The sequence below is a fragment of the Microtus pennsylvanicus genome, chromosome 9, assembly GCF_037038515.1.
Source record: "Microtus pennsylvanicus isolate mMicPen1 chromosome 9, mMicPen1.hap1, whole genome shotgun sequence".
Taxonomy (NCBI): Eukaryota; Metazoa; Chordata; class Mammalia; order Rodentia; family Cricetidae; genus Microtus; species Microtus pennsylvanicus.
The window spans coordinates 39,229,305-39,251,392 of NC_134587.1; the positions used below are offsets into that span (position 1 = coordinate 39,229,305).

General features: G+C 51.9%; 2 protein-coding genes across 5 annotated transcripts; one reads left to right on the forward strand and one right to left on the reverse strand.

Annotated features, from left to right (window-relative positions):
* Nucleotides 1-6,467: 6,467 nt before the first annotated feature.
* Entpd8 (ectonucleoside triphosphate diphosphohydrolase 8) lies at nt 6,468-12,027 on the forward strand. Of its 2 annotated transcripts, XM_075985361.1 has the most exons (10): nt 6,468-6,747; nt 8,075-8,215; nt 8,303-8,420; nt 9,161-9,311; nt 9,438-9,597; nt 9,711-9,947; nt 10,039-10,299; nt 10,463-10,573; nt 10,995-11,129; nt 11,231-12,027. In XM_075985361.1, the coding sequence occupies exons 2-10, from the start codon at nt 8,090-8,092 to the stop codon at nt 11,420-11,422; spliced, it is 1,491 nt and encodes a 496-aa protein (XP_075841476.1). In that variant the 5' UTR covers nt 6,468-6,747; nt 8,075-8,089; the 3' UTR covers nt 11,423-12,027. The 2 variants fall into 2 exon arrangements, with proteins under 2 accessions (XP_075841476.1, XP_075841477.1); XM_075985362.1 differs by lacking the exon at nt 9,711-9,947 and having other exon boundaries at nt 9,438-9,547; nt 10,142-10,299.
* On the reverse strand, nt 11,982-21,255 carry Noxa1 (NADPH oxidase activator 1). 3 transcript variants are annotated; one of them, XM_075985363.1, is made up of 14 exons: nt 21,241-21,255; nt 20,793-21,146; nt 18,543-18,625; nt 18,339-18,447; nt 17,061-17,195; nt 16,745-16,852; nt 15,611-15,664; nt 15,154-15,234; nt 13,507-13,552; nt 13,279-13,367; nt 12,961-13,115; nt 12,557-12,668; nt 12,343-12,457; nt 11,982-12,225 (listed from the first exon to the last, which is right to left on the reverse strand). In XM_075985363.1, exons 2-14 carry the CDS (start codon nt 20,967-20,969, stop codon nt 12,095-12,097), a joined length of 1,395 nt encoding a protein of 464 aa, XP_075841478.1. In that variant the 5' UTR covers nt 20,970-21,146; nt 21,241-21,255; the 3' UTR covers nt 11,982-12,094. The 3 variants fall into 3 exon arrangements, with proteins under 3 accessions (XP_075841478.1, XP_075841480.1, XP_075841479.1); XM_075985365.1 differs by lacking the exons at nt 16,745-16,852; nt 21,241-21,255 and having other exon boundaries at nt 20,793-21,173; XM_075985364.1 differs by lacking the exons at nt 15,154-15,234; nt 21,241-21,255 and having other exon boundaries at nt 20,793-21,173.
* Nucleotides 21,256-22,088: the final 833 nt, after the last annotated feature.

The following is a 22,088-nucleotide window of genomic DNA, read 5'->3' on the forward strand; positions in this document are numbered from 1 at the left end:
TGGACAGCCGAGGGGTTTGTGAGGTTTCAGAGACGAACAGGATTCTATTAGGAACTAGGCTAGGGACCATTCATATAATATTCTGGCAAATAATATAGCTGAATTAGATCTGCTTACTAAGAACGAGAGTGAGGTTAAATGTAAAGGTAATGGCCCAATTTTTGGGGGGGTGGGGAATGGAGGAAATTCTGTTTTGTTTTGTTTTGTTTTTTCTAGACAGGGTTTCTCTATATAGCCCTGACTGTCCTGGAACTCGCTCTGCCAGGATGGCCTTGACCTCTCAGAGATCCACCCGCGACTGCCGCCTAAGTGCTGGCGTTAAAGGCGTGCACCGTCACCACCTGGCTTCCTCCTCTTCTTTTTTTTTTTCCAACATAATTTTTTGTTGATTCTTTGGGAATTTCACATCTTGCACCTCAGCCACATTCATTTCCCAGTCCCTCTGTATCCATTCGTTACCTTGTAGTGTCCCCTACTAAAGGAAAACTTAAGAAGAAATAATAAAAAAATAAGAATATTAATTACAAAACCAAATTAAAACCCCACTTCAATCCTCCACCTTCCCACCTCCCCATTGCCTCCTCATTCATCTTGGTGGCACTGGGAACTGTGGTCATTCCTCCTCCTTCTCAGACAGGATCTCACCAGATAGAGTTAGGTGTGTAGATCGGGTCTGCCTCTGTGCCTCCCCAGTGCTGGGACTACAGAAAGGCAAGAACCACCCTGCCTGGCCCCTGCTTCTATGGCTTGACGTACGATACGTGATTAGCTGCCCCCGGTCCTGCTACCATGGCTTCTCCAACATGCACTGTCAGTCCAAAGAAGCCAGGATCAAGACTGTACAGGATCCTCTAGGCCGACTCTTAAAGTAAGGGTTGTGACAAGTACATGTAGGTAGGCCTGTGAACAAGATGGTCAACATCTCAGTCCCAAGGAAAATGCAATTAAAATCCACACCGATGCCTTATGTCGGCTTGGCCAGAAGGAAAATCTGACAGGAGTTTTGAAAACTGGGTCTCCTGGGATGAGTAACTTCATACCAGATTAAACAGATTTTTTTTTTGCCAAGCATGCCAGTATCCCTTTCCTGGGTGTTATTATTATTATTGTTATTATTATTATTACTATTGAGACAGGATCTCTCTATGTAGCCCATAGCGATCTGGGACTCAGAGATCTGCCTGCTTCTGCCTCCCGAGTGCTGGGACTAAAGGTGTGTGCCAACACGCCCAGTGTAGTAATAGGGAGCGGCGGCGGGGCTGTGTCCCCAACACCCCAGCTGCCTGCTCGGCTAGCTTATGCCCCGAAATAATTACACAGACACTGTATTCATTTAATCACTGCTTGGCTCATTTCTACCTGGCCTCTTCTAGACTAACTCTCGCACCTGGACTAGCCCATTTCTTATCATCTGTGTAGCACCGGTCTTACCGGGAAGATTCTAGCCTCTGTCCATCCTGGGTCGGAGCTTCATAGCGTGCATCTTCCCTGGAGCGGGGAGCATGGCGTCTCTCTCTGAGGCATCTGCTCCCGAGAGGAGAGCTGTCGAGTCTGACCTCACTTCCTCTTCCTCCCAGCGTTTTGTTCTGTTTACTCCTCCCACCTATCTTCTAACCAATGAAATGGGCCAAGGCAGTTCCTTTATTAGCCAATGACCTTCCTCCATCAGCCCAGCTTTGGGTGCCCTTGAATAAATGAAGCTGAAGCTTGAGAATCTTTCTGCAAGAATGTTGACGGCAGCTTCAGTCAATCAGAAAAGTAGAGACCTCCATCCTCTTCCATGGGACAGCAAACTGAACTTCCTCTTCACAGGGATCACAATGGGAGCACAAAGAAAGGGACCTTGTGCAGCAAACATGAAACAAACTGGTGGGGGAGGGCAGCGTGGGAGACCCTGGCAAAGGTGGTCACAGACTCTATACAACGTTTTTTTGTTTTTGTTTTTGTTTGTTTGTTTTTCGAGACAGGGTTTCCTGTAGTTTTAGAGCCTGTCATAGAACTAGCTCTTGTAGACCAGGCTGGCCTTGAACTCCCAGAGATCCGCCTGCCTCTGCCTCCCAAGTGCTGGGATTAAAGGTGTGCGCTACCATGGCCCGGCAATCTGTACCTTTTTAAGTTTCATTTTTACTCTATGTCTCTGTGTAGTTTGTGTTTGTATTTGTGTGTATAATGTGTGGGTATGCTTCAGTCAGAAATAGATACCAGATATCTCTTCCTCTAATGCTTTCTATCCTGTGTCTGTCTGTCTATCTATGATGGCTAGTTTTATGTCAACTTGATACAAGCTAGAGTCATTTTGGAAGAAGGAACCTCAATTGAGAAAACACCCTATTGGGGGATATTTTTGTTTGTTTCGGTCACACTGTACGACTTCAAGACTGTGTTAACAAAATTAACCTTGGATCAGGGGCAGAGCCAACAACTAGTTGACAAGAGTTAGCCATAGAGAGTATGGAGGACCTGGGAAGATGGGTAGAGAGACACACAGTAAGGACTAGGGAGGTACTCAGAGATTCTCAGGCCTTTTTTGTTTGGGACAGATGAAGAGATGCTGTCTTGCTGGGTCTCTGGCCAAAAAGGAACTTCTGCTGGTTGCTTCTTGACTTCTCTGATTTAGCAGGTTTTCACCCCAACACTTGACTCCCGAGTCTATTGGTAAATGAAAAAACTTAGATCAAAAGAAGAATGTCTCCACTAGATCGGCCTAGGACAAGCCTGTCCTTCACTTTTGTGATTGGTGATTGATGAGGGAGGGATCAATCTGTGGGCAGCACCACCCCTGGGTGGCGTGGGAGGCAGGTTGAGTAGGCCATGAGGAGCAAGCTAGTAGGCAGCACTCCTCCATGGCTTTGCAGCAGGTTTTAGTCCTGCGTGAGCTCCTGCCCTGACTTCCTTTGACGACAGACAGTAGGAAGCATAAGTGAAATCGACTCTTTTCTCCCCAGATTGCTTTTGGTCATGGTATTTTATCACAGCAATAGAAGCCCTCACTAAGCAGCCAGGTGGTGGTGGTGCACACCTTTAATCCCAGCACTTGGGAAGCAAGTGGATCCCTGTGAGTTCAAGGCCAGCCTTGTCTGCAGAGTGAGTTCCAGGACAGGCTCCAAAGCTACAGAGAAACCCTGTCTCTGAAAAAAATACAACAAGAAGGCCCTCACTAAGAGAGAAAGTAGTACTAGGAGTGAGGTATTGACAGACTTGATCATGTGTTTTTGTGAGGTTTGTGGTAGCATTTGCACTTTGGGGCGGAAAAGCTGATGCATGCTCAGGGCTCATAGTGTAGTGCTCAGGTTGTGGAGATCCCAAGAAGGCTACCAGAGACACAGACTCACCAAAATGCAGAAGCAAGGTTTAATCCTGTAGTGCAAATCGTGACTCGTCTTGCACACCAACGCAGTGGGGACCAGAGGAAGTGCCCCACCCTTCTTAGTCAGGGTTTTAAAGGCAAAAAATTACAAATCTATTGTTATGGGCATAAGGGGTACCGGTGACTCTCTGGTTGGCTCCAGTCAGGGGACACTGCTGGTATTCACCTTCAGCAGCTGGGCTGTAGTCTAGGGACCTTCCCGCTCTGCTGACAGCACCTTCAGCAGCTGGACTCCAGTCTAGGGAACGTCCCCTGAGACCTTATCAGGGTCATTCATGTGACATTTTGAATTAAGAGCCATTAAAGTTCTGGGAGATGGTGGCCTTTAATCCCAGCAAGTCAGGAGGCAGAGGCAGCAGATCTCTGTGAGTTCAAGGCCAGCTTGGTCGACAGAGTGAGTTTCACCTTAGCCGTGGCTACACAGAGAAACCTTTAAAAAAAATCAATGAAACAAACAAAAAATAAAACAAACAAAACCCTAAGAAAACAGCAGAGACCAACACCAGTGAGGTGGTATCTTAGGGAAGTGTTTCCTCAGGGTCAGCACACAGAAGTTGTGGTAGAGAGGTGGCTAGGGCTGAACCTCCTGCTGGCAGCCAAATTTAGTAACTGCAGAGCCACACAGGTGGAACTGACTTTGAAGGCAGGAAGGGGTCGGAGAGCCGCTGAGGCTTGGTGCTGAGTTTCAGGGCTGAAGTTCTGAGAGGCGCCAGAGGAGGTCACTGGTGAAGGTGTGTCCTCAGTGGCAGTCAAAGCCCCAGGACTGAAGAGACGGGGAGCAGCTGAGGCTTGTCACTATGCGGTAGTCAGAGTCCCAGACGCGAGCCTAGCAGAGGCTACTGATGAAGATGCAGCCCAGCTGCAGAGACCTCAGTGTTTTTGGAGATGCTGGGACCACGGTGACTGCCGAGGCCAGCAGTAGCCATGCACTGGGGCTGATCTGAGCCCAGCAGACAGGCTGGGTATGTTGCCGAGGGCAGGCCTGAAAACAAAGCTGGAAGCCAGATCCTGCAGAGGCTGGAGAGAGAGACCTTACGTCCTGGGCGGCAAGCACTGAAATGGGTCTCTCTGTGTAGCCCTGACTGTCCTTGAACTCGCTCTTTAGATCACACTGGCCTCGAACTCACTTAGATCTGCCTGTCTCTGCCTCTTGAGTACTGGAATTAAAGGCACACACCACCACCACCATCTGGCTAATCACTTTTTAAACTGCTGAATTTTGGTTTTGATTTCATTTGACTATGACTGTGCCCTAACTTTTCTCTCTTCAAGTAAGCAAGTATGTAGTTATTTTTTATTTTACAAGACTTCATATATTTTAGGGAGACTGCACATTTTAGGGACTGGTTATTTTAAAGAGGCTGGGACTTTAAAAGAGACTTTATATTTTTAAAGAGACTATGTGGCCGAATATTTGTGTACACTGTGAAGATGTGTCTTTGCCAAGGCACCTTGTGATTGGTTTAATAAAGAGCTGGCTGGCCAATAGCTGGGCAGAAAGAGGTTAAGGGGACGCGGAGAAGAAAGATGGAGTTGCCATTCTGATGTGGAGGAAGCAGGAGGGTAGCATAGAGATGAGGTAACCGACCTCATGGAGAACATAGATTTAAAAGTACGGGTTACTTAAAATTCTGAAAACTGGTTAGGAACAAACCTAAGCTAATGTCAAGGTTTTATAATAAATCTCCGTGTTGTCATTTGTGAACTGGTGGACCAAAGAAAATCCGACCACAAGACTGAATTTTTAAAGACTGTGGGACTTTTAAAAGTTGCAGTGTTTTATACTGTGATATTATTAATATAAAATATTGGGATGAAAAAGAAAGGAAGGTATTTAACAGTTATGTGTATCTCAAGATTGCAAGGCCAATTGTCCTGGCTAGTTTTTATGTCGATTTGACACAAGTTAGAGTCATTTTGGGAGAGGGAACCTCAACTCAGAAAGTGTCCCTAACAGATTGGCCTGTGGGAAAGCCCCTAGAGCATTTTCTTGATTAATGATTGATATGGGAGGGCCCAGCTCACTGAGGGCAGTGTTGCCCCTGGGCTGGTGATCCTGGGTTGTATAAGAAGGCAGGCTGAGCAAGCCTGGAAGAGCAAGCCAGAAAGCAGCGTTTCTCCATGGCCTCTGCATCAGGTTCCTGTTCTGCTTGAGTCCTCCCCTGACTCCCCCAGTGCTGAGCTACTCTTCCCTGGAAGTGTAAGCAAAATAAACCCTTTCCTCCCCAAGCTGCTTTTGGTCACAGCATTTTATCACAGCAATGGAAGTCCTAACTAGGACACCATCTATCTAGCTATCTGTCTGTCTGTCTACCTGTCTATCTATCTATCTATCTATCTATCTATCTATCTATCTATCTATCTATCTATCTATCTATCTACCTGTCTATCTATCTATCTATCTACCTATCTATCTATCTATCTATCTATCTACCCCCCCATTTATCTAAGACCGGGTCTCTCACTGAACCTGAAGCTAACTCATTAATTCAGCTAAACTGGTTAGCCCCTACTCCAATTTAATTCTCTAAACTGGAGATTCCCCTGCTTCTGCCCCGACCCCATCCACGGATGTGTGCCACCACACCTGGCTTTTATCTGTGTGCTGTGCCTCTGAACGCAGGTCCGCACGCTTCTACAGCAAGCCCTTTACCGACTGAGTCATCTCCCCAGCTCCAATTGGTTCTCATTATTTTTGAGACAAAGGCTCATGTTGCCCAAGCTGGCTTTGAACTCAGAGGATGACCATAAACTTCTGATCCTCCTGCCTCCTGAGGACTAGGATTGTCACCAGGCACACATGTGGCTTCGTGTGTTCTGGGGCTCAAACACAGGGCTTTGTGTCTGCTAGGTAAATAATTGGATCGACTGAGCTATATCCAGGCCCTGTACCTTATGTTTTTAAAAACTCAACAGATCTAAAGGAGAAGGGCTTCATCTGGCCCTCTTACCTTTGCAGATTTGTAGCACGCAGCCTCCAGTCCAGGATGCTCCGTCACCTGTTCCCTGACACTGCTCTGGCCTGGCCCAAGTGAGCAGGCAGAGGGCAAGGTCCACGGTAATGGGGCGGGGGGGGGGGTCCCCAGTCCTACCTTCTCCGTCATTCCCGGGACAGTTCCAAAGTTCACCCCGAGCACTAGGAGCACTGCCCTTCCTCCTCTCCAGGAGCAAAACGAAAGCTTGGAATTAATGATACAGACCAGAAAACTGTAGCGGGCAGACCCTGAGCAGCAGACAGAAAGCGGGCCAGCCCCTCCCACCACAGCCCCAGGCTCAAGTGGGCGGAGACAGGGTGTGGAGGGCAACAGGTGTGCAGGTCACTTGCACCCAGGAACACAACTTCCTCCAGAGCTACCCTTGAAGGTTGGCTTCCAGCTCAGGTGAGGGACCCAAGGGGCTGTCCTGGTCTGTGGGCTGGCTTGGTAGGAGAGGGGACTGCCCATCCTGGGCGAGGGGAACCTATCTCATCCTCCTTTTATGACTACCTAGCCTCAGGGGCTACATTCCCTGAGGTGGGGTCTGTGTCTTCTTGGTTCCTCCCTGTGCCCCATTTATCTCTGGACTTGGGTGCTGTTTGGGTCTTTTGTCCGTTCTTTCCACAATCTCCCTTCTTTCAGATGGGTCTGTGCTTCACTTAGCCTGTTCCCAGGGGTCCTCTGTCTGTCACTCACAAAACACCGGGAATGTCTTCATTCTTGGGAGATATGCCACGGGATACGAAGTCACGGACTTTCAAACTGCTGGAGGCTCAGGGAACACTCTGGCTTTGACCAGTCCAGTGAGCAACAGCATCCCTTGTGAGACTTGCCATGAAACAGGGTTGACCTTTCTTCACATTGGTGGGTTGGAGTGGGTAAGGGCTCCAAGGGAGATGAGGGTGTAGCTCTCTGGGGTACCAAGGATAATAACATTCCTTGGTCGGCTGCCCAGGTTCATCTGGGGTCAGCTAAACTCTCTCAGATCCCCATCAGAGAAACCCAAGTTTAGGATTTCCAGAAGAAGCAGATGTCTTTGTTAAGAGCACAGACTGCTAGCTGGCCTTGTGAAGGGGCCACATCTGGTCCTTGGACTCCAAGTGGCATGGGTCTGGCCTTGAGGCTTCCAGAGAGAAGACCCTGGCATGAAGGCCTGAGTTCAGTTCAGAACTGGGGCTTCTCATGGGGAGTCAAGAGAGCAGGGGCCCAGAAGGAGAGGGAAGGCAAGGCTTATTTAGGGGGTTCACCTGGCCCTCCATTAGCTCTTGATAGTGGCATCAGAAATGACTGTCCCGGGGGGCTGGAGAGATGGGTCAGCGGTTAAGAGCACTGACTATTCTTCCAGAGGACCCAGGTTCAATTCCCAGCACCTACATGGCAGTTCACATAACTCCAGTTCCAGGGAATCTGATACCCTCACACCAATGTAGATAAAATAAATTTAAAAAAAAAAGAAGAAGAAATGACTGTCCCGGCTCCACCAGGCTGTGTACTAGCCCTCAGGCTCTGTGACAATATTGGGCCTGCCCAGCTGGACTCTGGACACTGCTCTTGGCCTTTTTTTAACTGTGACTGTCCTGGCTACTAATCTGGCCAAGGGAGGCTGTCTGAATCTCAGATTTGACAACATCTAAGGAAAGTTGGGACGTGTTAAGACCCTGCCTCTAGAAGGCTGGGGCTGGGACAGCAGGTAGAGTCTGAGTGTCCACTGCTACCCACCTGACCCTTGCAGCTTGCCCCTCCTGCCATGAGACTCTCCCAGAAGGAACGGGTCTTCGTAGCCCTCTTGGGGATCGCAGCAGCCTCGGGCCTCACCATGCTCCTGCTCATCCTGGTGAAGGCCACCAACGTCTTCCTGCCTGCAGACACCAAGGTTTGGCTCAGGGACCTGCTGAGAGGGTTGGGCTGGGTGACCAGGATGTTGGCCTCCACACCTGTCTGATCCCAGTGTTGTTCTTAGTTTGGAATTGTGTTTGACGCCGGCTCCTCCCACACATCCCTGTTTGTGTACCAGTGGCCAGCAAACAAGGAGAAGGACACTGGAGTGGTCAGTCAGACCCTGGCTTGCCAGATAGAAGGTCAGTGGGTAGTCCCATAGTAGGTCATTGCTTGGACTCCCGGGCAACGACAGGAGGATCACTTGACGGTGGAAGCTACGTTTCTAGTCCTCAGGAAGGCACCTCAACCGAGCGGTGAAGTGAGAAGCAGGGTCACTCGGTTGGGCTGTGTCCGATGGGAATACACACACGGATCTCTCAGACACTGTGCCTCTCCCAGGTCCTGCGGCTCTGGTGTCCTGGGGCATCCCTTTTAGGTTCCACGCCCACATTGATGACAGAAGCCACCAAGTGCTGGGTCCTGAGTTCATTTCCTGGGCTTCCTCTCAGTTCTAGAGTCAAACGACTGAGGCCTGGGGGTGGCAGAGCCATACTCTAGAAGCCCCGAAGTGGGAGAAACTCAGGGTTTCCCACCTTTCCCTGTAGGGACAGTAGTCATGAGACTTGGAGCCCACTATACAAACACACTAGCCTTATCTGTAGGTTTCCTTTGTTGTTATTTGAGACAGAGTCTTGCTGTGTAGCCCAGACTGACTTTGAACCCTCTATCCCCCTGCCTCAGCCTCCTGAGTCTTACGATGATAGACAAGCACCATCCAGCCCCATTCAAAAATCCTTAACTAAGCCTGAGAACCCTTCCTTCTTCCATAAAAGGTCACATTCACGGGTCCCAAGCACTAGGTTGTGATGACGTCCTTGGAGGCCACCCCTGAGTCCCAACCTTCAGATCTGGAGCCTTTTCCTAGGGTACTGTGTTTCAGGACCTGGGATCTCTTCCTACGCCTCTGACCCAACACAGGCTGGGGAAAGCCTGAAGAGCTGCCTGGAGGAGGCGCTGGCACTGATCCCACAGACCCAGCATCAAGAGACACCCACATTCTTGGGGGCCACAGCAGGAATGAGGCTGCTCAGGTGAGGTAGTACCAGGTTACATCTGTTAGGGTCACTCCTGAAAGCCAGGCTTGAATACCCTGGGGTGAGATGCAGTGGAGGGAGGTTGGGGTGAGGCTTTCCTCCAGCATGGTCCCCTCTACCCAGCCAGAAGAACAGCTCTCAGGCAAGAGACATCCTAGCTGCAGTCTCCCTGACACTAAGCAAGTCTCCTGTGGATTTTTGGGGTGCCGAGATCCTGGCTGGGCAGGATGAAGGTGCCTTTGGTTGGATCACTATCAACTATGTCCTGGGGATGCTCCTCAAGGTGCAGGGGCAGCCCAAGGGGGAGGGGTGGGTCTGAGAGACCAGTGCCTGCAGCTGGCTGCCGGCAGCTGGCACCAGCGGCTGCCCACAGCTAAGCGTCTCTTCTGTGGTCAGTATTCCTCTGGACAGTGGATTCTGCCTGAAGACAGGATGCTGGTTGGTGCTCTGGACCTGGGTGGAGCCTCCACACAGATCAGCTTCGTGCCTCAGGGCCCCATCCTGAACCAGAGCAGCCAGGTTACCTTCCGTCTGTACGGGGCCAACTACAGCGTCTATACTCACAGCTACCTCTGTTTTGGGCGGGACCAGGTCCTGATAAGGCTCCTGGCTGAGCTGGCACAGGTTAGACTGGTATTTAAAGGGTGGAGAAGTGGGATGGCATGGGGGTAGAGTCGGGGAGTGTACCAGAGCCTAGAGTTCATGGCGTTTCCTCTCTCGGCAGAACAGCTCAGCATCCCGGGTCCAACACCCATGCTACCATAGCGGCTACCAGGCCACATTGTCACTGACCCCGGTGTATGAGTCGCCCTGTGTCCATACTACAGATTCCCTGAACTTCACTCAGAACCTCACAGTTGAAGGGACAGGCAACCCCAGGGACTGTGTGGCAGCCCTCCGAAATCTCTTCAATTCCTCCAGCTGTAAGGACCAAGATTGTGCTTTCAATGGAGTCTACCAGCCTCCTGTATATGGCCAGTTCTATGTAAGCGTGTTCCCCTCCCTCCCAGCCCTGGCTTCCTTCTGGGGCCCCAGGTATCCTTCTAAGGTGCCCCGGCTGGCTCTTAGGGATTCTGAAACTGGGGAAATACTTGACTGAAGTGTCCTGGGCCTCCCTCAGGCTGATACGGCCTTCTCTACACCCCCAGGCCTTTTCCAACTTCTACTATACTTTCCACTTCCTGAACCTCACCTCTAGGCAGCCGCTGAACATTGTCAATGACACTGTCTGGAAGTTCTGTCAGACACCCTGGAAACTGGTAGGTGACCTGACCCTGGATGCGGCCCTAGCACCCTCTCCATACCGCACCGTGGTCAAGCAGGGCCTCTGGGGTCTTACTGGTTTTTCCTGGACAGAGATTCATGGCAAAGCCATGTTTAGGTACCAGGATTGGGGAGGAAAATGCCGTGGTAGGGTGAGTGGCTTGTTTTGGGTAGAAACAAGTCCAGAGCCCTGATGAGATCAGCTTCTGGTTGTCATGAGGTTGGCCACCCCACCCAGTCCTAGCTGGAGGATGGTCTCCATGGGGACTTAGAGAAGGACTTTTTTAAAAAAAACATTTAACACTTTCCTGCTGTCTGGAGACTGTTTGGATGTATGGTGGTCCCACTATCGCTGGGGAGGGGAAAATCCTAGGAAGTATTGGAAACTCACTTTTACATCTGCTTTTGGAACTCAAGGTGGAAGCCAGCTACCCTGGGCAGGAGCGCTGGCTACGGGACTACTGTGCCTCAGGCCTGTACATCCTCGTATTGCTGCTGGAGGGCTACAAATTCAGCGAGGAGACCTGGCCCAACATCCAGTTCCAGAAGCAGGTGACTGGCACCCAGAGCCTCAGCATGTCTGGTTCGGGGTGAGAAGAGGATGGGGCCCAGGGCAGACACCCAGCAGCCCTGAGCAGCCGTGTGTCTCGCAGGCAGGTGGCATGGACATTGGCTGGACACTGGGCTACATGCTGAACCTCACGGGCATGATTCCAGCAGAGGCACCCACCCAGTGGCGGGCGCAGAGCTACAGCATCTGGATGGCAGGAGTGGTGTTTGCAGTGCTGACCCTCGTGGCCGTTCTAGGAGCAGTTGCCGTTCAGCTCTTCTGGACCCAGGACTAGGGGAAACCAAGCGGAAATAGATCACAGGCTGTTCCGCATCTAAAGCAGGAACAGCGTTAGGATTCAGCAGCAACGGCACAAAAGTCTGTGTTGTCTACCTTGTGAGCCACCATCCACCGTCCTCAGGAAAGAAAGCCTTTAGCACACAGGACCCACGGCGCACATCCTGGATGCCTGCCCTCATGAACCCCTGACCTTTAAGGGCTCTAGTCCTTCAAGCAGACCAAGTGGGCCAATTCCTGATAGTATTGACTCCCCCCTGCCCTCAGGCACTGGCTATGGGGTCTGTAGTCTTCCAAGGGATGGAAACAGGAGGCTCTGGGAAGGGGCAGCTGTGGGACGGGACAGGGATACCTCCCAAGGCTGTGGCTAGCCCAGCAGGACTAGGGCTACCTCTGAAGGCATGGCCAGCCCAGCAGAAACCCCTGCTTCCTCGCTATAATCAAAGTAGACCAGACAGTCAGAATCTAGGTCTGTGGGCCAGCCCAGCTTCCCTCTGCCAAGAACTTTTGGTTGGATCCTCTTTATCATCAACCCCAGAAGATAGACCACACAGGGATGAGGGGGAAAGTTTGATCATCTTTATCATCAACCCTGGAAGGCAGACCACACAGGGATGAGGGGGAAAGTTTTTTGTTTGTTTAAATTAAAACTGATCTTGTCACAATGTTGCTAGTGCCGGTCTCCTGGCTTGGGTCCTGGAACAGCTCCGGCTTCCACACAGGCACCAGCTGGGACCACAAAGCACTTGGGGAAAATGCCGATGCAGCCGTCTCGGTGTCCCTCCAACCATGCTTCGTCCACTGTGGAGACATGCCGGATGCTGTGTCTGCTTACAGCCAAACCCCAACCCTATAGAATAGAGCCCCCACCAGGCCTGGACAAGCCAGCAGCTTTGGGGAAGGCCGGTCTTGTTCTACCTTCACACAGAACATCCACTGTGTCCCCCTGGCGGAAGTCCAAATCCTCAGGCCTTCGGGCTGTGTAACTGTGCCGAGCCACTACCTGGTAGAGCACTGGTCGGCCCCAGGCCCCCTGTGGCAGAAGGATGGGCTGCAGGGGTGGCACAAGAGAGGGGCTTTCCCCTCCACCTGCTGGGGCTGGTGGGCATCACGGCCTCTTCCCCTGCCTCACCCGGCACTGGAGATGCAACCCTCGTGAGCCCACGGCCACATTCCTCCATGCACTCTGCAGTGAGTCCTCCGTGGAGATTGGGGTCCAGAACTTCTCTCGTGGGGCCTGGTAACTACGAAGGGGGTCCTGAGTGTGCGCTACAGTATGTAGGGGAGTTCCTGTGTCTCCCCGGAAAGGAAGTTAACCTCGGGGTTACTTCCAGTGACTGCCTAGGATCTTAGGCATAGAGCTAAGAAGGCCTTAGCTTTGGTCCCTTCCTGGGCCAGAAAACTGACCAGTTCAGAACAGAACAACAGCAGCAAAAACCCCCTTTGTCAGCTCTGGACAGCTCACTTCCTTGTAGCTGGGATCCACCCTTTTCTCCTGCAGCCTAGGGTCTCCTTCCCCTCAGTTTTCTGACTCACCTGAGCTGCCCCCTCTGGGCCTGGTGAAGGAGGGCTTGAGCCAGCAGTGTTCGAAGGCTGGACAGGTCAGTGCCTCTTGGGGCCTTCAGGGGCACAGTAAGGTGGCACTGCACAGTGACAGTCACCAGGGATTCAGGGTCCTCAGTAGCTGCTCCCTGAGGACAGAAACAGGGTTGCATAGCCTTTGAAGGCAGGGTGGTCCTTGTACCCAAGGGGTCAGAGTAGGGACCGGGCTACAAGGAGGAAAATAGAATCTGAGCAAGGGCTGCCCTTGCTTCAAGTAGCTGGTGAGGAGGGACTGGAGAGGATAGCTCTTACCCCAGCTTCTGAGGAGTCTTCAGGGGGGCCTGGGTCAGGCCCTCCGGATGCCAGCAAGCTGTAGCATTGAACACGGCTCATGTGACCACCTTTCCACAAAGAAGATACTTTGAAGTGATGAATGACTGGCAGGCAGCTGTCCTCTGCCCCAAACTTTAAGGGACAAGTGCCCATGTCCCAGCTCTGCTGAGGTGGCCCCCCCTCCCCTATTGCTCGGGATCCTCTTACCCATAGACGCAGAAGACTGATGGGCAACTTGCTCCATCCGGGACCCCTGCAAAAGAAGACAGGGTAGCAGGACCTCAACAGAAGGGGCAGCTCAGGTGAGTCAGAAAGCTGTAGGGGAGGGGACCCTAGGCTGCAGGAGAAAAGGGTGGATCTGAGCCACAAGGAAGTGAGCGTTGTCCTGAGCTGAGAAAGGGCTTTTTGTTGCTGCTGTTCTGTTCTGTTCTGAACTGGCCCTCACACACCCCACCTGCAGCTGTCTTGACACTGTTTAGTTGGTTTTGTTACATCTCACATTATACAGAACTGTTTTTGTATAAATTGCCTAAAATTTATTTTTGCACGATCTGAATGCCTGCCAGTGTTTTTTATTGTTTAGCTTGCCAACTTTCCTTCAGGTGGGAGGGAATTTAATCAACATGAGGAGCCTGTCTACAGATGTGCCCAGGTTGGGGTGTAGGGCTACCACCTTCCACTTAAAAGCATGTTTAACTGGATGTTGAGAGCCTACTTTGTATGTCAAGAAGTCACACAAGCATCTTAAGGCTAAGCGTAAAGTACAGTCCAGGCCAAACGTTTTGCCAAGTTTCAGTAAAGAGGTCACCTTTTCCTCAAAGTTCTACAATTCACACTTCAGTCCTCAGGAGGGTTTTGCTCCAAGCACGGGTTCTTGTTTTTTATTTACATAGATCTAATTCTGCCATGAGTCAAGGAGAATAAATATATCCACAGCCTCCCCCCCCCCCTTTGAAGTGTTCAGTTCTCACTGATGCTGGTAACCTGGCTACTTTCTAGTTATCAGCTCTGCACCCATAAGAGCCACTTTGTGGTGGCTTTTCCTAGACTTCCCCTGACGTGGCTTTACCTCTGTTGGATATTATAAACACTTGCACCCCCCCCAGAAGAGTGTGGTCCTGGGTTTGGGACCTAAAGTACAGGGGTTCTTGAGGTGATGGGTCTAGACTCAAGGGAGAAACTCCTTGGGCTTTATCCTGGCACCGCCAGCGGTTAAAGATGTGGTCTGGGAGCTTGGCCAGCAGTTGGCAGGAAGTTTGGAAGTAAATGCATGGTGGTCCCAAACTCTAGGCACATCTGGGGACAGGGTTGGGTCTCCATAGGTCTATAGAGTCCACAAACAGGTTGCCAGTGGGGGCGGGGAGTCAGCCTGCTCCCCAGGCCTTCTACTGATCCCCGACTCCAGTTTGGTGGCTTCTCCATGGACCTTGAGAAACCCAGGACAGACTCTAAGGAGGTGCCCAGCCTCGGGGATCCCGAGTTGGCGCAGAGGTGGAAACCTCTAGCCTCTGTTGGGCACTCATTGACATGGCCTGTGAACTAGGTTTAAAAGGAGACTATGGTAAAGCAACGTTTGGCCCTTGTGAGGTTTACAGCCCAGGGCAGGAGCTCGGAGATGCAGGTTTAAGGACCTGGGGATTTTGAGCACAGCTGTAAAGGACATTGAACTGCTGGACTGGGATGAACTGAATACTGGAGAGAAAAGAGGTGGAGGTGACTAAACCACTCACCAGGCTCTTAGGGCTGCACTAGGGCAGCAAGGGTTTCTGCCTAACCACTCCTCACCCAGGCACAAGGGGCTCTGACGACTTACAATGGCCAGGAAGGAGGTTGGCATTGTTTGGGCCTTCTGACCTGTCCTGCCCCAGGCTGTCTTGTGATCACTGTATGTCCAACAGAGGCTCCATCCTTCTGTTGACAATCCCCGTCAGGTCCCTGTGGTGGGTTTGAGTATGTACCAGTGAATTGGCCCTGCTAGCCCATCCCCTGGTGTCAGGCCACGATGGCTGACTGAGCATATCCCTAGCCTGGCTGTCAAGGAGCTGCCTGCCCTCCCAGAAGATTATGCTTGCTCTGGCTCATGACAGAAGAATGAACCGAAGTGACCAGCCATCCCTGCCAGGTCAGAGCAGGAAGATTGGGAATGTGGTGGATGCCAGCCCTTTGAAGGCCATAGAAGGAGGGGGCCCTCATTCTCAAGGCTTTCCCAGCAGCGACTCATGCCCTGGACCCAGCCTGCCTAAGCTTTGTTCCTTATCAGCCCACAGTTCTACAAACCAGGCAGAGATCTGCTCAACGCCTACCCACCTACCTTCTGAGGCCAGCCGTCTGAGGTGCGGTTGTCAGGGATAACAGAAGTCACCACCTGGTGGGGACAGGAATACAACTGGGTTAGGGCCCCATTGAGGCTGCTCCTCCAGGCCCCCAATTCCTGATCCCTCTGTAGCTGTAATCTGCAGGGTGTGGGCTGCCTACACCTAGCTCAAGACTGCTGGACCACTACAGCTTAAAAAAAAAAAAAGCCTGGCAGTGGTGATGGCGCACGCCTTTAACCCCAACACTCGGGAGTTCGAGGCCAGCCTGGTCTACAACAGCGAGTTCCAGGACAGGCTCTAAAGCTACAGAGAAACCCTGTCTTGAAAAACAAAACAAAACAAAACCAAAAAAAAAAAAAAGATGACCAAGAGAAACCTGTACTAATAATAGCAACTTAACTTTAGTACAACTTTTTAAATATTCTTGTTTCTTGTAACAGCCATCTAAGTGAACTCTGATGGATACACAGGTAGTGTCCTTTCCACCTGTACTCAGTCCACCTCAGGCGACAAGCACAGGCAGTGTACACCTCAGGCAGCTGCACATAGTCACACCGTGTTGGCCCAGCACAAGGACTGCTGAAATAACCATAGGCCAGCCCAGGGGTCATCCATGCAATACCAAGTTGGCCTCTCTTTGTGACATCCAAGTGACTAGTCTTTTGAGTTCCTCTCTTATATTTGAAGGTGGGATATTCCCCCATAGCCTGTGATTTAGGGGGCCTGATATGGTCCAGACGGGCCACCACATCCCTTGCAGATATGTGTACCAGAGATGCAGAAACAGAAATACATGAAGATGCACAGACAGACGCTGGGAGCATCTGGGAGAAGAATACGGGGTGGGGAGGGGCACCAATAGGGATTCCCATCAAAAGGCCTGAGCCCTCTCCTTTAAAACTGACTTACTTCTGGTAAGTTCTGCCTCCGGGGCTACAGCCTCATGTATGAACACCCAACCCCAACCCTAGGAGCCATGTGCCCACTCTCTTACCTGTCTGACTTTCAAGGGGCCTGACCTACACCCCATAAACACATTGTGGGAGCCACCACACCGTGAGTTTGACATGGGCTACAACTGCCATTTTGGCAGCTGGGTACCCAAGCTGGAAATCACCCTAGTGCTTTACCTTAGCCTTGCCGAGGAAATCCATGGGCTCCAGATGCTGTAGGTATTGCCTGGGAGGCTGGAAGACCTCACCCTTGGGGACTTGCTGCAGCTGCAGGGGTACCTGTTTCTGGGATGGAGCATGCAAACCTGGATGGCCACGGCTGCAATAACTGAGCCTCGAAGCAGAGGGGATGCTTGGGCTATCATCATGTGACTCACTACAAGAAGTATGGGGCACCCCAGCTCCCTCTCTCCATGTCCTATAAGTCTGTCTTTAGGGCATAAGCTATAGAACCTGGCTCCAAACCAGTGTGACTGTCACCTGCCCTTCTTACCCGTACTTGGTCCAGGGCAGTGTCCAGGATATCTTGGGCGCCCTCTGGCCATTTGGAGATTGCCTCCTCTAGAGTATCGGCAGCCTTGGTCCAGAGCCCTGCTTGGCACTGTGCTGATGCCGTGTTGTACAGGACCTAGGAACAGGGCAGCCGTGATAGCAGGGGCCAGGCTCCCCAGATGGTCTTCATCTGAACTCCCCAGTCATAGTAGCTGAAGGTTCTTCTGTGAGTTCAGCTGCCATAGGCGCTATGGGTAGGGACCAGGCCACCTGCTGCCTGGCTGGCTCGGTTGTAAGATGCAAGTGTTCATTCCCGGTATCCGTTGAGTCCTCGGAGGGCCATGTTTTGCTTTGAGCTTTTCTGCTTGAAACAGCAGAAGTAACTCTATCTTTTAAAGTGTCCCCTTGTGCTGGGGAGGGGTGGTAGCTGGAGAGATTGCTCAGGGGTGAGGGTACTCACTGCTCTTCCAGAGGACTTAGGTTAGACTCCCAGCTCTCACATGGTGGCTCACAAAGTATTCCCTTGGCTAACACCCTCCTAATTCTATACTCTGCCACCCCCCATTAACTGCTCTCTGTGCCCCGAAACCTAGAGTGTGTCTAAGGGTTCCCCTTGACTGTCCAGGGACATTCAGAACCCCACATTCAGAACACTCTCATGGGCAGGATGAACTGAGTTAAGGCTATTCTACAGACCCAGTGACATGTGAACTCACGATGCTGAGAGCCCATCCTCCCTTCACCAGCTTTGCTATGCGGAGAGAAACCCACCCACTCTCCCTAGGTCCTCTGTTCCTACTCTTTCCTCTGGTGCAGCTGCAGGTACTGCTGAGCCGTTCCCCTTCCCCCAAACTGGTCTGTCACCTTGTCATGATCTTCAATTCTGTCCCGCTTTTCCCCCACATGAGCCCATTCTGGCTGGCTCCCAAGTGCAAGAGTAGCCGGCTTCCACTATGGCCACTCCGGCCTCCTTGGGCAATCAAGGAGCTGGGGGATTTTAGGGCTCCAAAAGTCTTTGGCTAGACAGGGCACCTCATTCCACATGGCTGACGATGACAGTAGCACCAACATAAAGGTGACAGCCCCTTACCCTAGGACTCCAGCCAGGACTTCAGACTACAAGATAGGATGCCTAGTGCAACCCAGGACCATGGCAGAACCTTAGAACTCCCATGAACCCTATACTCCCCCCACGCAGAACCCCAGGACCACAGAGCACCTCCAAGGCCTGGCAACACTACTTGGTGTCCAACCCTGCACACATGGAATGCCCACTCACCTCCCAGGCATGCAGTTTGAAGTACAGACCCAGTTGAGTGTAGTCAATGGCAGCATTGCCTCTCAGCTGTGCCAGGGCCAGCTGGAAGTCAGACACAGCCTCCTGGAACCTGTGAGCAGCAGGGGCCTCTCAGTAACTACAAGGGAGGAGCTGAGCCTGTGAATCAGCCAATGAGGAACAGGGGACCCTGCTGCATGCACTCACCTCTCCAGCTGGAAATTGGCCACTCCCCGCTGGAAGAAGCCAACAGCCATGCAGGGGTCCTTGGACATTGCTTGGTCAAATGCCTGGGGACAAAAATGCTTGTGGAACAGAACGTTCAGTGACCCAAGAACCCAGTCCCACAAATGCATGTGGAAATGTATTAACGGACAAGAGCTGCTTGCAGTAGGTGCCTGCCAAGCTGGAGCCCGCACAAATGTGTCGCTGCATAGACTTCTCGGCTGCACCAAGCACCTCAGAAGATCATGTATCTCTATGGTACAGAAACCCATTCTGTCTACAGTGAGCGCAGAGCTAAAAGAACATGCTCCAAAATGTCAGTAACAGTTGTCTCTGGGAGACAGAACTGTGTAAGACTTTTGGCATTTTAAAATCTCTTTTCAGGGGCTGGAGAGGGCTGCTCTTCCAGAGGTCTTGAGTTCAATTCCCAGCAATCATACGGTGGCTCACAACCATCTGTAATCTGATGCCCTCTTCCGGTGTGCAGACAGACATGCAGACAGAGCACTCACATCCATAAAATAAATAAATCTTTGAACATCTCTTTTGGTAGTTCACACAAAATGGTACACTAGATATAGATTAGAATCAGAATCGCAAAGTCTTCTGTATACAGGCAGCACAGATCCTTAAACCAGACACGGAAATGTCTGTCCCCAGCAGGGAAAGCAGCCATCAGCTAAACCTGGTGTAGCTTCCTGATACCAAAACTGGTCAGGTGGACTGACTGTTGAATTCCATCTGACTTGAAGTTTTCCCACGCCACAATCGACCTGGAAACGGGGTGGCTGCTTGTAGCTGCATCCACCATTGCAGGTGTCACACTGACAGGGTGAACTGCAGTCACATCAGAGCTGCACCCTTCGTTTCCTTATTGCTGCTGCACCACCTGCTTCTTAGAGTTTCCGGGTCTAACCGATATGCCTAGGCTTATACACATTAGTTCTGTTGACTTAAGGCAGTGCCCATTCTTCTAGGGCAGAGCATTCCAAAGCCCTCTCTAGCTACAGTGTGAGGAGGTGAGCACTGGAAGGCTATGACTCACTGTTGAACACCTGGTAGCAGATCCTTACATTCCCTCTCCTGAACAATAACCTTTTCTTTGTTCTATTTTTGTTGTTGCTGTTCGTTTTTGTTGCTGTTGTTACTGTTTGTTTTTGTTTCTTGAGCCTGGGTTTCCCTGTGTAGCTTTGGAGCCTGTCCTGAATCTTGCTTTATAGACCAGGCTGGCCTCGAACTCAAGGGATCTGCCTGCCTCTGCCTCCCGAGTGCTGGGATTAGAGGCAGGCGCCACCATGACTGGCTTGAGCAATAGCCTTTTAATGAAGAAGCAGTTCTGAAGTAATCGGAGGGGCAGATGCAGATATAAGAAGTAACAGAAGAGGGCTGGCGAGATGGCTCAGCGGGTAAAGACACTTGCCACCATGCCTAAAGACCTGAGTTTGATCCCTGGGTCCCACGGGATGGAAGGAGAGAACTGACTCTCACTCTTGGGGCCTGGGTGTCTTTGCTTCTCCTCTGTGTGGTGTCCAGGTCGATCACTGCCATATGAATGACAACGTCTAGGTTAGTGGCAGGATGCTGAGGGTTTACATCACACACCCAAGAATAGCTGTCACTTTGAGGAGCACACGCAGGGGATGCCATGACTGCCTCCTCTTACAGTGTGCATTCCTGAGTTTTGCTTGAGAAACATTTGGGGAGACATGGGAGTGCTCAGGACTGGGAAGACAACTGTGTGTACCTCCATCCCCACAGGCAACGGCTAAATCACTTTCCCCACACGTGTGCCTTCACAGGACAGACAGAGCCCAGCCTGCTGACTCTGGCCCAGCTTCCAGCCTGCCTTTAGGGTGCCCCCCCCAAACTCAGTCCTGAAGACCTGGCCTGGTACAGGACTGATGCATTTGGCACATGTGGCTATGTGCCCTGTGCCCCATTCTGGCCTCAACTAAGAGAGGGCTCTCCCAACCACAAACCTCCTGCCTGCTTCAGGCAGTCACTAAGAGGAAGCATTAGTGGAACGATCTCTAGGTAAAGGACAAGGTGAAGGGGCAGGAATTCTCCCACTTCCAGGAGTCTATGAGGTGGAGAAGGGCGTCCTTTTCCAGGGCGTCCATTCCGAGATAAGGATTCATGCCCGCAGTTATGTCTTCATTTGCATTCCCCTAAAGGCCTCCACCAGGGATATGCCCCATAGGTTTCTATCACCAGTCCCAGGAAGCTTCTTACCCGCAGCGCAGCCTCGGGATCCCCCGCCATCAGTCGCACGCAGCCCATGTTGAAGTACATCTTGGCCCGCGGCTCCTGGACATCTGAGAAGAGGCACAGGGCGCGATCCCAGTCTTTGCTTGCCACGGCCAGTACGCCCTGATGCCAGTCCCGTACCTGATCCCCTAGAGAGCTCATGGAGCTGGGGACACCTGCTCTGCCGCGAAAGAAGTCAGCGATTCTAGTTGGTGAGTGCGGGGCGGGAGGAGGGTGTCCCACAGGAGTTGGGGGGCCGTGGGCCAGGGACAAGGGCTCGGGGCCAGGACAGCAGAGAAAAGCACCTGATGATACCCGAATAAAGTGCACACAAGACACCTGGAGTTGAGACACGAGGTGGTTGAGACCAACTGCCCGAAGCCACGCCCCCGACCCAGGCCCCTCCCCGAGGCCCCGCCTTGAACCACCTAACCTCAATCCTTCGCACTGAGGACCGGGTCTCCAGCCGACCACATAGCCACGCCCCTTCATCCTCCAGGCCTTTCTGTCCACGCCCTGGCCCAACTCAGCGCCAACAAGACCATGCCCATATCCGTATGGACACTCCCCCTCACATACCCAGCCTCCCGGTTCTTGCCTCTCGCCCGATGTGACCGCGCCCCTTACTCAAGCCTGGCCCACCGCATCTTTCTTACTCCAAGCTCAAAACTTCAATGGGCCCTGGGCACTCTACGTCTTTTACGCCGGTCAGCAGAGTGTTTAGGAGAAAGTCGTCCGGAAGCGCTGCAGCGATCGGGCCAAGACTCTTGGGACAAGTGTGGATGGTGCATGGCAGAGCTGCCTTTCAACAACTTCAGGCCAAGTGGGCGGCTTGAAGGATAAGCAGCCCAAGGATTTGACAGAGCTCGGCCGCTGGCCTCGCCCAGTACGTGTTCTTCGGAAGTGACCGGATGGGCTTGACGGCTCCAGGAGCTACAAGCTGTGCGGGACTGCCTGCAATGTGACTCCCCTGGTTGGAGTCTGGCATAGGCCTATTGGTAGGGCTGCCTACATACCTTTCTCAGGAAGTGGGAGCTGACCTGGCTGCTCCTCCCCTTTGCAAATATGGCCACCGGAACTGGGTCTTCTTCCACGTGCCTTTTACCCTGTGTGATCAAAGCTATCCAAAAAACTACTAGTTGGACAGGGCTTGTGCCCTTGTATAGACAGGTGGGGCGGCCCAATATGGACTGTGCAGGACACATGGAGGTTGATGTCTACCTTCAAACATTCTGCTTGGATGAGGCCCACCCACAGCATGAGTACTACGCCTTACCCAAA

What these genes read in the sequence shown, in the direction of transcription:
- Entpd8 (XM_075985361.1), top strand. Translation starts at nt 8,090, where the DNA reads ATGAGACTCTCCCAGAAGGAACGGGTCTTCGTAGCCCTCTTGGGGATC. An exon ending in CCTGGCTTGCCAGATAGAAG is followed by an intron (nt 8,421 to 9,160) that starts GTCAGTGGGTAG and finishes ACTGTGTTTCAG; the next exon opens with GACCTGGGATCTCTTCCTAC. An exon ending in GCAGGAATGAGGCTGCTCAG is followed by an intron (nt 9,312 to 9,437) that starts GTGAGGTAGTAC and finishes CCCTCTACCCAG; the next exon opens with CCAGAAGAACAGCTCTCAGG.
- Noxa1 (XM_075985363.1), bottom strand. Translation starts at nt 20,969, where the DNA reads ATGAGCTCTCTAGGGGATCAGGTACGGGACTGGCATCAGGGCGTACTG. An exon ending in GCCAATTTCCAGCTGGAGAG is followed by an intron (nt 18,448 to 18,542) that starts GTGAGTGCATGC and finishes TGCTGCTCACAG; the next exon opens with GTTCCAGGAGGCTGTGTCTG. An exon ending in GACAGCCTGGGGCAGGACAG is followed by an intron (nt 13,553 to 15,153) that starts GTCAGAAGGCCC and finishes CTTCTTTTGCAG; the next exon opens with GGGTCCCGGATGGAGCAAGT.